This window comes from Colobus angolensis, unplaced genomic scaffold, assembly GCF_000951035.1.
Source record: "Colobus angolensis palliatus isolate OR3802 unplaced genomic scaffold, Cang.pa_1.0 Scaffold330, whole genome shotgun sequence".
Classification (NCBI taxonomy): Eukaryota; Metazoa; Chordata; class Mammalia; order Primates; family Cercopithecidae; genus Colobus; species Colobus angolensis.
Window position 1 is genome coordinate 2,972,741 of NW_012116600.1, and position 17,647 is coordinate 2,990,387.

General features: G+C 41.1%; 1 protein-coding gene across 1 annotated transcript in view; it reads right to left on the reverse strand.

Annotated features, from left to right (window-relative positions):
* Positions 1 to 17,647, reverse strand: part of HECW2 (HECT, C2 and WW domain containing E3 ubiquitin protein ligase 2) — a 397,221-nt gene that overhangs the window by 105,321 nt on the left and 274,253 nt on the right. Inside the window, exons 7-13 of the mRNA XM_011952069.1 lie at positions 15,884 to 16,026; positions 13,766 to 13,866; positions 11,981 to 13,333; positions 10,709 to 10,804; positions 1,509 to 1,659; positions 712 to 815; positions 70 to 194 (exon numbers count right to left, since the gene is read on the reverse strand). Of these exons, the coding sequence (XP_011807459.1) occupies positions 70 to 194; positions 712 to 815; positions 1,509 to 1,659; positions 10,709 to 10,804; positions 11,981 to 13,333; positions 13,766 to 13,866; positions 15,884 to 16,026 (2,073 nt within the window). The remainder of the gene's footprint in view (positions 1 to 69; positions 195 to 711; positions 816 to 1,508; positions 1,660 to 10,708; positions 10,805 to 11,980; positions 13,334 to 13,765; positions 13,867 to 15,883; positions 16,027 to 17,647) is intronic.

Consider the following 17,647-nt stretch of genomic DNA (forward strand, 5'->3'; position numbering starts at 1 on the left):
ACTACAAAAACAAGGATCATTTTCTTTGGCCTGTTGTTTTCCTTCACACTCTTCAGATTTGCTACTTACAGGGTTAGAATGCAGCACGGTGAAGAACTCTGGGCTGATGAGGAACTTCACAGGGGGAGACTGTAACAGCAACGTGAGCCTGGATCTGGAGGTAGAGTGAGGCAGGATGTTCTCCCGTCGGAAATCTAGACAGGGCAGACCACAGAGGCTGTCAAGGAAATCTTTCTATGATGTGAAAACTATCTACTCACTTCAGTCTGTATTTTAAAAGAACCATAGGATACCTACATTATGTGCTATCATTTTAATTCCCCAATGCTTTTTTCTTTGCCGTAAATTCATACATAAAACATGACTGTTCTTAATTATACTAAAATTCAGTTAAGTAATATTTCTAGTCACTATTAAAATTTTAATGCATTCTTATGCGTTTTAAATGATCTGATTCTTTTTCCAATATCCCACAGATCAAGAAATTAAAGTAATTTATATTCCACTTGGGTTTTGTGATTCCTTTCTTAATATTAACTAAAAGTTGAGGATTAGAAGAGATTTCTGGTGAATTCTGTTTTTTGAGTTGGATTACCAGATCTTACTGAAGAGAAAAAGTTCTCCAAAAGAAAAGCCTCATCTGTTGGGAATCCTTATTTGTTTCTTTTTTGACTTTTATGAAATTACAAAAACAAAGGCCAAAGCTCTTACCTGCACTGGCTTGGTGAAAGTCAGCTTCCTCCCCTGCCCCATCGATAGCATTGGTATTTTCCTCAGGCCTCTCATTGGTCATGGTTCTGCGGATACTCTGATATCTAAAATCATGAGCCTAGAGTTACATTCCAGCAGCCTTCAAAAGATGGGACTCAACTGCTCCCCAAGAGTCTAGAATTTTTCACTCTCTTCTCGGCTTCAACTGTTTCCTCCTCTAACCCCCATTCCCTGGACTTCTTGGCCATCTGCTGTTTAAATTACACTGCATTAAATTTCTTCTGTCCATTGTTTGGGGAACATTTTCCTGGCAAATTAATAATACTAAAAAAATTCTGTGGCCCTTAACCAAAGAAAAGTAAATTCCTATATCGTTAAAGGGAAAAAAACCTTTAAGTTCCATAGCAGTTAATTCTTGAAAAAGAATAACTCATCTAAAAAGCTTAGATTGATAATAATGAGAAGCCACAAATAAAGATTCTAGAGACTAGAAAAGATGTTTGGCTTTAAATAGCAAATATATATGTTCTGCTTTACTAAAAATCAAGGCTTGGGTTGACAAAAGAGGTCATATTTATTTGTTCTCTAGTTTCCAAACAAGGTATATATGTGGGTATTATTATTTTTTTTAATCAAGAGAAGTCCAATTGAAGTCTGGGAATCAAAAGAGGTAACAGCTACACTTTAATGACGGGACACCCAAAGATCAAAGAGACAACCATGTCTTCTACTTTGTACCAGGTAAAAATTAGCCCAACCACAAAATACAACAGTCACAGCAAAATGCTCATCCTCACCGCCGGTTCAGCTGCTCCATTTGCTGTATGGAGTTAGATCTCTGCAGCACCTGTGGGGCTGGGGGAGCTGTCGGTCGCTGCCACGTTGTGGTTCTGTTTACGTGATCCACGTAGAAGATCCTGCCGTGGCTGTCAATGCGTGCCTCCCAGTCTAAATAGCAGTGAGGCACCGAAAGGAATTAGGAGGAGGAGCTGAGACCATTAATGGGGTTCATTAAGTTCGACATATGTTTTCTTTTTCTGACATGCTATAACCTGAGACTAATAACATACATCTCACTGCACTATCCCATAGTTCTCCCCAGTCCATTCCAGAATCTGTTGTGACTGATTATTAAGCTAGTATTATCCTGTGCGTATAATACCAGTACCTTAAATAATCTTTAAATGTAGAGAATCTTTCCAAATTTGCCCACTATGCTCACCCTTCACATAAGAACCTCAGCATTTAAAAAATATATGTAGTTGGTTTCATTTCACTTCAGATATTCACATCAAAATGGGTATTGATGTTTATTTTCACCAAAAAAACTGATTTCTCCATGTCTTTTCTAGCTTCAATGAAAACCTCATAGCTGGAAACTTCCAAACGCATATTCATGCACAATTGTAGTAAATTTAGTCCTCAGGAAAAAATAACTAAAATAACTATGCTCGCGAGTGATGAAACAGTATCATTATCTACAAACTTCTATTTGCACTTTTCCAAAGAAGACTACATTTTCAGAGCAAGGGCAATTTCTTGCCTTCCAACTTCAAATAAACATAACATTTTAACAGATTAATTTTATTTTTAAGTGTATTAAATCTTTCTAGAGAAATATACAAGTGAATGTTCAGAAGGCAGACTGGTCTTCAGAGTCAGACACCCCACCTTTGTGACTCTCTAAAAGGCCATTCCCCTATTGAAATCCACAGAGCATGAGCTGATCTTTTCAAAAGGCAAAATTTTGAAACTTATTACACGTGGGAAGGGTCATTTACACAGGAAACATGAAAACAGCAGAAATCTATTCTTTAGCCAGGAAAGTTCTTTATCATTTATATTTTTGTGTAAGTTATTTTTTGAAATTAATAAGCATTTTTCTCCTGACACATTCAATTATCTCAAAACTGTCCATGTGATCACATGCTTATCAACAGACACAGTGGGGTTAATCCTGGAGACCAGGAGAAGGGCATATTTTCTCCTGACCACCTATGGCATTTGCTCTGTAAGGGAAGAGGGCAAGTATACCAACAGAGTCCTTAGGAGGGTTGGAAAGACTTGCATAGTAGAGATCAGCCTGCACCAGACCATCGCTGAAGGCCATCGCCTCAGCTGGGAGCAGAAAGACATCTTTTGTTGATCTAAGCACATTGTAATGTATGATAAATGGCAAAAGAAAGAGGAATTGGGCTGAACAAAAGCACCACACAGACAGTAAACAACTCAATGCCATTCATGCTCCAAGGTAACACAGACTCTTCCATGAAACAGCCTGCCAAATCTGAATTCTTTGGGCACTACAGTCCCATCAATAAGACATTTTCAAAAGACCTCATGCTCAGCCTGTTGATATGCTCACAAATAGCAAGTATATTAAAGCATCTTCAGGAACCATTTTTCAAAACACTTTTCACTGTTTTGCTCTGCTCCTTGGATGCTTTTCCATCTCAAAGATTCTGGGAACCAATTACCCCTATCTCATTCCTTTCTCATTAGAGTCAGGGTAATTCAGGCACATAGACATCAAATCAAATGCACATGAAAAGAAACGACCAATCCTTCTCCAAAGAATGTTTACAGGAGCCCCAATTTAAAAAATGTAGAATAGGTCAATTCAGGATAAAAAAAAATAGAGACCAACTAGACAAACTAAAGGAAACAGAGAGAGGAGATGCTGCCAAACTCCCAAGATTAGATTATTACTAAAATTTGGCTCTCAATTTTCTGGCAGTTATGGCAGAAAAGAAAACACATTGTTGCATACTTTCCATTTTCTGACAAAAACAGTGAAAAAAAAATTCTCAAAGATGGAATTTTTTCCTGGAACTAACAAAGTAGGAATTTACCAAGTGAGGTATGACTGTGGCTTGCTTGAGGTCTATGTGTAGCAAAATGGCGAGGTGGAAGAGAGAACAGCCAAATAAATGTGTCTTGCACATAGCATGTAATAAATGAAAAAATAATTTAAAATGACACAAAGCCACAAAAAAGAATGATTTTTGTATTCACCTTCCACAAAGGCCAGTAATAGCCTTAATTTATAGTTCAATAAAGACCTTTCAATGTGCAATGGGGAGAACAAGAAAACAAGGACCAAAAATTTGCTTTCTAAGGTCATGGAACACTGAATGCATATTAAAATTATCCCTATCAAATATTGTATCTTCACACTGATGCAATTACTCAAGTCCCCATAAAGACAAATTCTATAGTGCCGATTTCAAGTGAATGCTTGGCTCTGAAATCAGGAAGGGCTGTTATGCTATTGGTTTATCCATGAAGTACATATCCACTTCTACCCACACTGTCGATACCATTCTACCCAGGCAAAGGCAGTAGAGGTGCCTGCAGGAAGGTTAGCTCTCTGTTGTATCTATCAAAGTTACTTCGTTGGGTACAACTGGGGGGGGGTGTGTGTCTGTCTGTGTCTGTTCTGCATTGAACTGGGAGATAGAAAGCCCGATATCTGCCTGTGGCTTGTCACACTTTCACTACAAGACCGTAAAAAAAGTCACTTCACCTCTATGAATCACAGTTTTGAAAAATTAGAGGACAGAATCAACTGCAAAGGTCCCTTCCAGTTCTAGTATTCTATGAATCTATAAAATGATACCCATTTTATTATATTAGGTTCAGCAAGAACTTAGCAACATTTTATGTCTAGGCTAGCCTTAAGGGCCAGGAATTTTGAGTCCCCAAGGGACAGGGCTCCACAAACATCTGTCAATCCTATTTTAGCCATGACAGCTCCAATGTTATTGTTGTGTATACTGGTGTCCCACATAATATTTCATTTGCATAAATAACTTCATGACAATAATAAGGTTTGAAAACTATTACCTAGAGAAATGTTTCTCAAGGCAGGTGGGACTCTGACAACATGTGCCAGAATCACTTTGAGGATCAATAAAAATGCAGATTTCTATGATGTGCCCCAGGTCTTCAGAATCAGACCATCCGAAGCTACGGCTCAGTTATCTACATTTTTAACAACCTTCTCAGCTTATTCCTAGACACACTAAAATTTGAGCAGTACTGACATAAATGAATAATAACTTAAAACGGTAGCTAATTTGCTGGACAAACCCATGAAGCAAATGCTAGATTTCTCAGAGACCATGAAATGGAGGCTCACTAGAAACTTAACCTCAGTGCCTGGGCACGGTGGCTCACACCTGTAATCCCGGCACTTTGGGAAGTCAAGGCGTGTGGATCACCGAGGGCAGGAGTTTGAGACCAGACTGGCCAACATGGTGAAACCCTGTCTCTACTAAAAATACAAAATTCAGCTGGGGGTGGTGGTGCACGCCTGTAATCCCAGCTACTCAGGAGGCTAAGACAGGAGAATCGCTCGAACCCAGGAGGTAGAGGCTACAGTGAGCTGAGATCATGCCACTGCACTCTAGCCTGGGTAACAGAGTTGGAGTCCATCTCAAAAACAAACAAACAAACAACAAACAAACAAACAAAATCTAAACCTCAGCCTAAAATCCAGAAGCAAGTGGACTCTTAGACACTCTAAGACTTAAATATAAATAGGCCCTTTTAAGTGGCTGGACACTAAGGGAAAGTCGGAGAATTAGGAAGTGGGTAAAACTACTCCAAGGCTGCTGGCACTGCACTGGTCTCCTCTGCAGGGAACAGAGGCAGGTAGAAGAGGTAAGGTCGTTAGAATTTTCAGTTTTTAAAATCAACATATGCGGGAACGGGGTAGGATTGTTCCTATGATCCCTCGGCTCATCTCCTCAGCCTTTTCCACTCCCTTCAAACCAGACCTCGGTCTCCACTGCACCGCTCAGCTCATGATCAGATGAGCTGTGAATACATCTCAGTGGATGCTGATATTGGGAAGTCAACAACTAAACGGCATGAATTATAACATATTAGAGGTGGGGAGGGGGTGGGCTATAGGCAGGGTTTTGAATTGGTTATCATTGGATTTAGTAAAATCAAGCACCTGAATATTGTGAAGTAAATGTATAAATCCACTATAAAAAACTGCAATAACCACAGGTATCATCACCAAAATGACGAGATGATTAAGTTATAATGAACTAAAGGTACTTTAAGGAAAATTATAAGCTTTGTGATAAATGACAGGTGACAGTGTTTAAAAGATTATTTTTTTCTTATCTGAACACTCAAGGAAGTAAAATTCCATTTGTATAAAGTATAAAAGTAGGCTAAACTTATCTATGACTTTAGGAATCAGAACGGTAGGCCCATTTCCCCATATAGAGTGGCGGACAGTGATTGAAACGGGGTACAAAGGGGACTTCTAGAATGCTGATGGTGTGGGCTGCCATGTGTGTTTGGTAGAAAGAATTCAGCAGGCCGTATGTGCCCTTTTCTGCTATTTTATTTGAACAAAAAGTTTTTTAAAAAATCAAGTAGTTGCATATTCAGCACTTTAATCTTCAATTTTTAATATGGTACCTTTTTAGATTGAAAATATCCATTTTTTTTCTCAAAACAAAGTTGTAAGCTTAGAGAATAAGAGCCCCTAACCCTAAACATAGTAGAAACTCTAAGTTTAGGTTAATTACACTTTTCAGATTCACCGCATGGTCTTAAGCCTTCATTTAAAAAAACACTTTAATAATGAAAATGTACAACCACACAAAAATGATAAACGTTCCCCTACAGTTGTCCAGAACTACCCATTTGAACCCCTCACGTAAGTAATAGACTAGTCCTAACAACATGCAACATCTTGGATCCTATCAGAGTCCACTAACCCAGACTGTTCATCCTGATTCTAGTCCTATTCCTACAAAATCTACCATTTTGGGGGAAAAACATTTATACAACAATTCCATATTGTCTCCAATGCAGCAATGGGTTAAGTCACAATTACACTGGAATCAATAAGAGAAAAAGAAAATAGTTTTTCAGAGGGGCTGGGCTGGTGATTCTTTTTTCACTCATCTTAATGCTAAAAAGACCAACATTTGTCATGCCAATAATATTCTAGAGGGCTTCAGCCCTGAACTACCTCTAGCTGCCAGGACCATCAGTAACATCAGAATGAGAAGATACAGCAAATTCTTCAGGCATTCTGTACTAACTGAGTCTAAGCTACTTCCCTGGGAGGCTCTCAACAGTGTCATGCTGCCTCCAAGGCCTGGAATTTTCTTATTTTTTTACGAATCATTAGAATATCTCTCAACCAGAGCTGGAGTTACACAAGCCACAAGGCCACGGTGCACTCTGTGTGGCCTAAGGCAAGAGTAAGATTTTGAGAACCAATTGGCAGATCACCGTCATTGCTGATCAGTCTTAGTACTAAGTCTAAGATCTGTTTCCCTTCTTGAGATGGGAGAAATAAGAATGGAAAAAGAAGACAGCAGACAAGTAAATCCCTGAAAATATGATGAAAATGAGCTAAAATAACAAGAACAACAATAATAATGATAAAGAAAAAGAAAAAAAAGAATCAAGCCCAGGCACAGTGGCTCACGCCTATAATCCTAGCACTTTGGGAGGCCAAGGTGGGAGGATTGCTTGAGGCCAGGAGTTCAAGGCCAGCCCTGGCAACATAGTGAGACCCCTCTCTCTACAAAAAATAAAAACATAAAAAAACCAGTCAGGCATGATCATGCTCGCCTATAGTCCCAGCTACTCAGGAGGCCCAGGCAGGAGCTTCACTTGAGCCCGTGAGTTTGAGGGGCCGCAGTGCACCATGATCATGCCACTGTGCTCTAGCCTGGGTGACAGAGCAAAAAAAAAGAATCAAGAATGGCGGCCACCAAAGCTCAAACTGCACTGCTTCAGTAGCTTGTCCCTAGGGTAGAAAGAAAGTGACCTGCACAGAGAGGAAAGGTGCTGCTGGGTCTAATACAGATGCTGAATACAACACATCTATCTGGACCACAACGTGTTGGCTCAAACCACAGCAGCCACTTCCCTACTGGGTGAGAGGCCTCCTTGAGGAGGGCCTCTTTGCATAACTCTATCCCAGAGGAAGAGAAAGCTGAGCACTTTTTGAGTCTTCTGGTGGGTCTGACCTCAAAGCACTGCAATATATTGAAGTTTCAGAGAAACCCCCAAACCCTTTGATGTGAGGCATTGGTGGTGCCCAATAAATAACATATCACCATGTAAGCCACCCTCTGCCTCAAACCAGACCTTCAGGATTTACATTCATCTACCCACACAATAGGCCCTTCCCTTCCAATCTCAGATCAGAATACCTGTTAGAGGAGAGGGAATATCTGAGACTGTCTCAACTTTTACTTGCATGAAATCTTAAACAAATAACTTTATTTATCTGGGCTTCAGTTTCTGCAACTATAAAATAGAAGAATCAGATTAGCTGACTTCTATGCAACAACCTATAAATTACAGACAAGACCTGCTTCACCTACCTCGCAAAATTATTGAAAGAACAAAAAATAAAGGAAAGCATGCAAAAGCGTGCTTTGGAAAGTGTAAATCACCGTAAAAATGAAGTCATAATAACTGACAGTGTTAAAAATCACAACTGTTAGCCTTAAAATTCAGCCAGGTCATTTAAGAGATGGGCCAGTCTGCACGATCCAACCGACACCCCTAGCTGAGCCTCAGAAGCCACAAGACACCACAAAGTGTAGATGCCGCAGCTGTAAGTCAGATGTATGGCCAGAGGTGGTAGCAGAGTTGTCCAGTTAGAAAAGGAGGGCAGGGACCTAGCTGAGGTGAGGACAGACAAGTAGTGAGGACAGACAAGTAGCAAGGGCAGCCAAGCGATTACCACTGTCACAAGGACGAGACACACATGGGAATGGTTGACAGAGCTGAACAGCCGTCCGGTATGCTCAGACCACAATCCACAACCTAGCCATGAGAAGACACATCCCCAAATGTGCAAGTTGCTCAGTCCTATAGCACGAGTGTATGAGTGTGTGTGTGTGTGTGTGTGTGTGTGTATAACTAATATTTTTAGAGGGAGGCATCTTTACTTCTGAGTTTTTAAAATATAAAAATTCTGTTTATAGTTTACAAAAAAAAATGTTATTTACCAAGCATTAAATAAATGAGCACAGAGAAGTGTTTCTTAGAGAGCACACTGTCGAATTTTGGGTGGGACACTTCTTAGTTGTATCAGACTGTCTCACCATTGCAGGATGTTTGATACACTGGCCTCCACCCACTAAATGCCAGTAGCACCCTTCAACCACTGTTACACTGAAAGGCCACCCACCCCGCCTCAACTCAAAACATCGCCTAGTGGGTGGCACCCCCTGCCACCACTGAAAACCTCTGAATAAGAGGGAACACTTCTTAAGAATTTTCCTCCTGTTTGTCAGTCACTGATTAAATACGATGAGTCATTAAGTTGCCTTTACTTTTGCAAATACATCAACTCATTAAAAGAAGCTGCCAATTGCAAAAAAAAATTTCCCAAGATGTATCTACAGGTGTAATGCAAACACCAGTATTTAAACAATACATTGAGATATCACAAACAGTGGTCATAATTTCAGCAGGAAAGTATCTGTCTTTATTAAATACAATCAGGAGACCAAATTTATATACAGCAAAAATTACAGCAATTGGATGTGGCTAGGAAGACGTGATTTATCAATGCACTTCTGCAATGCTCCTGTCCAACACTCTGAAACTCTAAATGACTATTAATCTGTATATACATAAAAATAAAGCTCTCTCAGAACTCTCTCCTAGTGTTCCGAATTTGTTTTGCTCCAATTATACCTAAATATCTTCCAGGAACATTTTACTTTTTTGACTCATCTTTTCTCTAAGGGTTTACCAAATGTTTTATCAATAAGGAAGTTTTCTGTGGCCCTCTCGGGTCCCTGGGCCCCTCTACCTGCCTAAGATGACATAAGGTTAATTAATCTCTCAGTCCATTTTATTTTAAACTGCTTAAAATATGTTTCCTATGAGTCACAGCCCTTAGTTATCCAAATAAACAAACAAGGGAAAGATCTGTGCCCAAAAGAATTTCAAAAGGATTAAGCTGATATTTTGATAAATTCTCCACAGTACCATTCAGCCCTTTTGTCGGTACTTGCCAGACTAACCACTCAGAATTGTAACCCTTTAAATTCGTCCCCTCTCTTATGGCTTATGAGCCGCCGTTTTTACAACACAGAGGAACCAAGGCATCAGCCTCTTGTCATGATCACATATAAGATGGGTAAGTGGAGGGGGTGAGCAAGAAGGAAAGGGGTAAGGCAAAAGGGTGTACCTTCCAGTGTTTTTTTTTTTTCAAAGTAATGTTTACCAGGCTTTATCAATATTCATTAAAATGCATTGCTCTCATAGAGCTACATCTCTTTAAAGAACTGTTGAAATTTACATACGAGTTTACATTTCATCTGGATTATGATTGGCTGAGGGTATCACTCATACCTTTAACACAGGTTATGTAACTATATCCCAGCATCCCTAATCCTCTACCATCTCTCCTTTAAGTGCTAAGTGTTTTCTGAAAGTGAAATAAATGAAATGTCTTTCAAATCCCCAGGTAACTGTCATGTTCCAAATAAGTAGTAGACTAATTTCTGAAATTAACAATACTTCCCTGCATATCCCTAAGGAAAAAAATCAGAACCTTGTGCTTAATGATTTTTAATGCTGTAAGTGAACAGAAAGGCAGTATATTATACAGAGTGAGGTTTTTCTAAGAGAGAGTACCAATTTGTCTATTAGCTGATAGAACATTCATGCTGTGGTTAGGTGTAATTTTAAAAAATTCTGTTATGCACCCAATTTTCCAAAATATCTGGATCTACCTCCATTATTATAGTGTTTACCCCATGGGCAGCACAGGGTTTACAGCTGCCCTTTCTTTCAGCAGAATGGTGCCAGAGAAGAGTCATTGGCTTAGCACGTCCCAGACTACACCTGCTATGCTAAGTGGCAGCCCCCAGATTCCTTCTGCTTGAAGACCACGTATCCATCTTTTAAGACTCATGGGAATGGGTCTGCCTGTCACCTTTCACCCTTTGATTAAGGTGGGCCCTTTTAACTAACAGGTCCTCACTTGGTGGGAGAGCCTCGTCCACTCTCTGGTACCGGCTAACATCCTGGCGCACTGAAGGTAGTGATCGCAGTGGCTGGTGGCCGTTGGCTTGAGAACCTAGGATTAAAGGTAGAAAGTTACCAGATATTGTTTTCTCTTTCAGTATCAAAACAGACTCTATATAAAAACCTAACATAAATTCCAAGGCTAGTTTCTTTTCTCTGTTTAGTCTCATTTCCCGTATGAGGACCTAGAAACAAAAGAAGAGAATAGGAGGTGAATGCTTAGAAGCGGGATTCCTGAAGAACTGTCCTCTGCATGTATCCCTCCCCTCCTGCGGCTTCCGTTTCCTCATCCCTCACCCACAATGGCCTCTGTCCTGGCCATGCACTAATGCTTCAGGGTCACATGGTGGCTATGATACAATGAAGGAAACAAAATAAAAAAAAGAAAAAGAGGAGGAAGAAAAGAAGGGATCATGTAGGTAGAAAAATAAATTACAGAATAAGAAAATCATTCCTATTTTTGAGTTATGCCAGTCAGACATATGAAATTGCTCTTTGATTTTTAATGCATCCTTATAGGGCATTTTAAAGGAATCATTCTAGAGAGCCGCATTCACTGAGAGTAATACAAATTTCAGGTGTAAATTTGTATCCTTGGATACAAAAACAGCTTATTCTCCAAGTCAGAATGCATCACCTAACTTAGTAGACATTACTAAATTGTAGAAGACAAAAATATTACCTTTGATGCATAGCATATATTAATCTTCCACTGTGAAATTTTAGAAAGGAGTGACTAGGTGTTTCTCATAACCTTTGCAGATTACACTAAGGCTGAAGCTGCCAGCCTGTGTGGTTGTGTATCTACAGACCCAGGTTCCAAAAGAGACCCATTATTTAAGTGTGGAGACTGCTGTTTAACAGGCCTGTTACTTCAGCAGCAGAAGAGCCATTTTTTAAAAGAGCACTGAATTTGAACTCAAGCCCATCTGGACGCAAATCATGCTGCCTTCTTCCTAGCTATGTGATTAAGTCCTTCGGTCTCCCCACTCTGAAACAGGAGGCCTAATCTAGAGGAAGGGTTTCAGCTGCCCACACATTTGTTACCTGTTTCCTTCTCTTCCTGGCCCTGTTTTCAATCGTGCCTCTCTTCCCCTGCTGAACCTCAAGGTGAGGAATTCAGGTAATATGCAACCTGCGGCCTTGTTTAGATTGAGGGGAAAACTACAGAACTTCTCTTTGCACAGCTATGCTCGAGCCAAAAGCCACAGTGGTGTCCATATCCTACCTCCAGTAGCGCCCTCCTCCTGGGCAGTTGCCCCTTCACAGGTGCCTTGGGCCTCCCCAGCACTGCCCTCTTCTTGGGGAGGGCTCTCGGCAGCAGCTGCAGCTCCCTCCAGGCTTCCCCTTCGCTGCCAGACCTCCCCCAGCTCCTCCTGGTCAGGTACAGTGGCCGATTCTGCCCCTGGCCCTTCCTCCTCCCCACTTGGCACCTGTACCACAGGTAAAGAACCAGCAGTGCACACGGAATCCTGCGACACTTCGGCAGGGCCGCTGCTGGTGGGCTCTGCTGCACAGGCTCCGTCTTCCTCCTCCTGAGAAGAAAAGGCTGGGGTTTCAGGAAACCGTGCACTCTCAAGAGAGGAGCACCGCGTCTCCACAGAGGACAGCTGCGTGGTCACACTCTCATTGCAGGAGCTGTCAGCGCATTCCAGGTCACTCTCTCCCTCGGGCCTGGTGCTGGCTTCGCTCACACTCTCTGTCCTGGCAGGATCACTGGGTTCTGTTTCAGAGGACACCTGGGAAGGCTCGGAGCCCTGATCGAGAGACTCGGTCTCACTGACGGCTCTTCGGCTTCCTCCTGATGCATCAGAAGTCCCCGTGTCTGCCCCACTTGTGGGCTGATCTACCTCTTGAGAGCCACACAATTCAGCACTGGCCTGGTCAGCACTGGGTTGAGACTCTGGGCCGCCTTCACCTTCCTCTGGGGCTGGGCCTGCAGGTGAGGAGCTTTCTGCAAGCTCTGGAAGATTTTCTGGCTTATCCTCCAAGGAAGCGGCTTCGTGTGTGGAGGCTTCCTCATTCTCAACAGGGTTGTCCTCCAGCTTTGTCTGAGATGTCAGGCTTCCATCATCAGCTCTGGATGCCCTGCTAAACATGATCAGGCCTCCCTCCTCCTCCAAGGAAGATGGGTAACCCAGGTCTTGCTGGAACTCGTGATCTTCTTCATCTGAGTCAATATGAAGCATGGCATTGAGTCTTGTGTCGGTGGGAAAACTACTCCTCAGTTTCGGAGAGGCACCCATGGACCTCTCAGAGCAGGTCGCTGTCCCTGGCCTGGAGTGGCCGTTGTGTTCGATAGCATCTAAGTAATCATTGAGTGAATCCTGACGTCCTCTGGGAGGTGAGGTCCTTGAAGAAGTGGAGGTTAATTCCTCGGTGTCTATTTCCAGCGTGGAGCTAGTCCTGAATGAATGTTTGGGGGCCCCATCGGCAGCACTGTCCTCAGAAACTGGCCCATTAGAGCACAACTGGCTGTCGTGATGGCTCCCTGGCATGTCCTCATCATCGGAAGGGCTACCTAAGTCTCCATTCACAGAATTGACTCCAAGTATTGTGCCAACAGCTTCTGGAGAGGCATCTGAATGAGAAAACAGCATTTCTAAAAATCAACTAGAAATAACAAATGAACGTTTTATGACCTACTTGCTTTGCCACCATTAAGTTCAAAGAAATCAGTCATTCCACTGAGGGCTTTCTACTGACTTGCTAAGATTCACCACTCACTACTAAACGAGGAGACTGCTAGTCAGTTTGGCACAGGAGCTAAATATGTTAGTATGGCTGAAAACTCTACAGCCCAGTTTCAAAATGTAGGCATCAATCTAAGAGACATTTTTGGGCAAACAGGCTTTCCTACTTGCTTAGAAAATTTCAGCAGGTAATTGACAGCTATTTTACTTTCAAAACAGAACATGAATTCAATTCTGTTCAGAAGCAAACTGACAATTGAGTTAGGTTTAACAAGTTTTTCCTATAGCAATGTATTCATACAGATATACTGATATCTCACCTTCATGAACAGAAGATGTAACCTCCACTTTAAACTGGAGGTACCCACTCACGTGGTCAGCTGGAAGCCTTCTGCCAAGGTTGTAGCTGAGCATCTGATCACTGTAAGAAGAGAAATGCTTCTTTCATCCTGACTACACTGGAGTCAGCCTTCGCCTTCTTTCCACAGGCCACCCCCCAAATCCCTCCTATCTGTCTTAAAACTTTCAGACTCACAAGAACATTAAAGTCTCCAAGCACATTATAGTCCAATGTAATATTATTCATTCACACAAATGGAACACTTATAAACCAAGGGATAAAAGGAAATGTTGCCCTAAGAAAAATTATTATTAAGAGCATAAGATATCACACACTATGTGAATATTTTTACAGACACTGATTCACTCTCTCACTTTTAAGGGGTGACCAGGAAAAGGACATTTTGAAGGTCATAAAGGAGTTGTGAAAGGCCTCAAGTTTTACGGGTTTTTCGACTTGGGTGTAAAAGGGGAGAGGGCCTGTTTCCTCAGCATTTAGCACAACAGGAAGCTGGTTCTAAAAGGACACTCGCAGCTAAGGATTATCACCCAACACGGCACGTAGGGCACTGTGTGATACCCTGAAGAACAGGAGCTGGGAGTTAGAGGAAAGAAGCGCAAGAACACAAGAAGGAAAGGGCCCTTCATACTCAAGACAGCAGCCCTGGCTGTGTGATGGGGAGAGGGCCACTAAGCTCTCCTTCCTCGCCTGTAGAGTTAGAAGGCTGGAGCTGCTGGCCCTCCCTACTGGGGAACCTGGCCTATCACTGCTTCTCAGGGTGCCTTGTAAACAGTGCTGATGGGATGGTTGGCAAAGTCAGATGGCCACTATGGTGGGGTCATATCCCAGATCTGGAAGCAGGTTCAGTTTTTGCCTCTCCTGGGCCCCGGGCTCGAGGCTGCCTGCCTCCTCAAGGATGGAGTTGTCCATCTGTTTCAAGTCTGACTCTTTATCAAAGTCAAATGCAGTCATTTCATTTTCTTGCACACAAGCAACAATCTTATTCTGAATTAAATGACTTATTCTTTTTTTTTTTTGAGACAGAGTCTTGCTCTGTTGCCGAGGTTGCCCAGGCTGGAGTGTAGTGGTGCGATGTTGGCTCACTGCAACCTCCGCCTCCGGGTTCAAGCAATTCTCCCAGCTTCAGCCTCCCAAGTAGCTGGGATTATAGGCACCTGCCACCATACCCAGCTAATTTTTTTGTATTTTTGTAGAGATGGGGTTTCGCCATTTTGGCCAGGCTGGTCTTGACCTCCTGACCTCAGGTGATCTGCCCACCTCGGCTGACCAAAGTGCTGGGATTACAGGCATGAGCCGCCGTGCCCGCCAACCTATTCTTAATTAAGGAAAATCATCAAAAGGATAGTGCCAAATCACTCCACCTCTGCCCTCTAATGGCTATTTCAGAAGGAAGATACAATGTTTCTTCTATCTACTATTTGCTCCACTGTACAGTTTAGAGCCTCTAGTCACTGATGCATTATTAATTTGCATAACTTGTTTTTGGTCTTCTCTATCTCCTCAGTATGACTTACTACTTTACTCACAACTTACAAAAAGCTCACAAAAAGAAAAGACATTAATTACACATTAACTAAATTTTAAGAGTATGCCAATGAATAAATTTTAATTGCTTGAATGAATGTATATGTCTAGGAGTTTTATTATAACACTTCCTCAAGTCTAGGTCTTGTTTTAAATGGTTCCAAACAAGATTGTTTCTGTTTTTCAAGAGTAACAAGTTCTCTGGATGGAATTAATTGGGATAAGATAGGCATCAACCTGACCTTAGAATTCTGCCCTAGGAAGAAGGTTTTATAAAAAATTCCAATATACTGAGAAACAATCAAACACTATGAGATTTGACACTGAAATGTTAATGGTGGGTACCTCTTGAAAAAGATAAAGATGCAAAAAATGTACATAATTAAACTACTTTTTGTCAAGTATATTTTAGTAAGTGTAAGGACATTTTTATTTTTAAAATTGTGTTACTACTTCTTACCAGTCTGAAAAGTCCTAGGAGTACCAAGTTTCATTTCATTTTTTCCTATACGAACTAATCTCAACAAGATTCCCAAAGGTAAGGGCTGATTACCCGATAGCTTGTCGCTCCAGCAGCCTCTGGACTGGAATGGTTAGTTTCCCCAAAAAACGCTTGATGATGGGACGGCTTTTGGCAAATTTGTCTTTAATTTCAATTTCTAAGACATCAGTAAGAAGTGCAAAAAAGGAATATTTCTGAAAACACAAACAGATAACATGCTGGTTTAAAAGAAAGACAAATATGATACTGTATCATTTTATTTGTATAGGAAATGGTATCTCTTAAATTCTAACAACATAGAGTTCCACATAGCTAGAAATAGCTGCAGCTACTGTCAATCCTTTATTCACACAGAAGCATTAGCATTCACCATGACTAAAAAGTAGCAGTCAAGGATCTGTATGACAAAAGAAGCCCTCTCAGTCAATCATGCAGCCCTTCCTAGTTTCACAGTCTTAGGAGATGTTATCAAATATTAAGTTATGCACAATGCAATTTTAGTACTCTCTACATTTATTGTATCTCAATTCTTTGATATTTAATATCTTGTTATAGAATGGTTTAGAATTAACTAGTATATTTGATTGACAATTTGAATTCCTAATCTCATGAAATTCTGAAGTTGCAAAACATAGTTTAAAATACTCCTCCACTTAGTGGTTAAAATAGGAACATCTGCAGAATACTGTGGTTTCCCTGATAAATGTTAAAACAATGTTTAAATGGAATTTTTCCTTAAGTTTAAAAGGCACACAGGGTTATTTCTTTCTTCTGGGACAGAAAAATAAAAGTATGAAGTTAAGACAGGTTTTGCTGTTTTCATTTTAAGAATGCCACTGGGGAAATTTGGATTGGACATTAACAAGATATAAAATAAATATGAAGAGCTTTACTCACTTACAGAGACTTTTACATATATTATCTTCACTTTTTTTTTTTTTTTTTTGAGACGGAGTCTCGCTCTGTCTTCCGGGCTGGAGTGCAGTGGCCGGATCTCAGCTCACTGCAAGCTCCGCCTCCCGGGTTCCCGCCATTCTCCTGCCTCAGCCTACGGAGTAGCTGGGACTACAGGCGCCCGCCATCTCGCCCGGCTAGTTTTTTGTATTTTTAGCAGAGACGGGGTTTCACCGTGTTAACCAGGATGGTCTCGATCTCCTGACCTCGTGATCCACCCATCTCGGCCTCCCAAAGTGCTGGGATTACAAGCTTGAGCCACCGCGCCCGGCCTATCTTCACTTTATCTTTACAATGATATAATTTTCTTTTTAAAGATGAGAATCTCAGTATAAGTAAATGATGGTGCCAGGAATCTAACCTAAATTATTTCACTGCTTCCCTGAGAGTATCCATCAACTACAGTGATGTGAATAGTGTTAGCCAACTTTTCACTTAGGTGCCTGTAGGTTTATCTAGTCATAACAATTAAGGTTTTCCAAAGGACCATGCAATTTGGCAGTCTGCTTAATGGAAAAAAGTACTTGCTTAGAATAAAAAAGCCGACTTTAAGCCCCACTTCTGTCTCTGAATACCTAGTCCCATAAACACTTTAAGCTTCAATTTGTTAATCACCAAAATGAAGACATAATAATCTCATCCTTTGTGCCTCCCTTTCAGGCTTGCACTGGTGACATGGTCAAAAACTTTGCAAATATAAAATGTTAGGAAAATAGTTACTGCTTGTTTCATTATCATATCTATTATGTGCCTTCTGGAATCATATTGAGATATATTTTTATTTCTTCTAGGCTTTGAAATGCATTAGACTAAGTGGTATGCCCTTAATAGTGTTTTACCATGATAGATCATTAGTAGTTT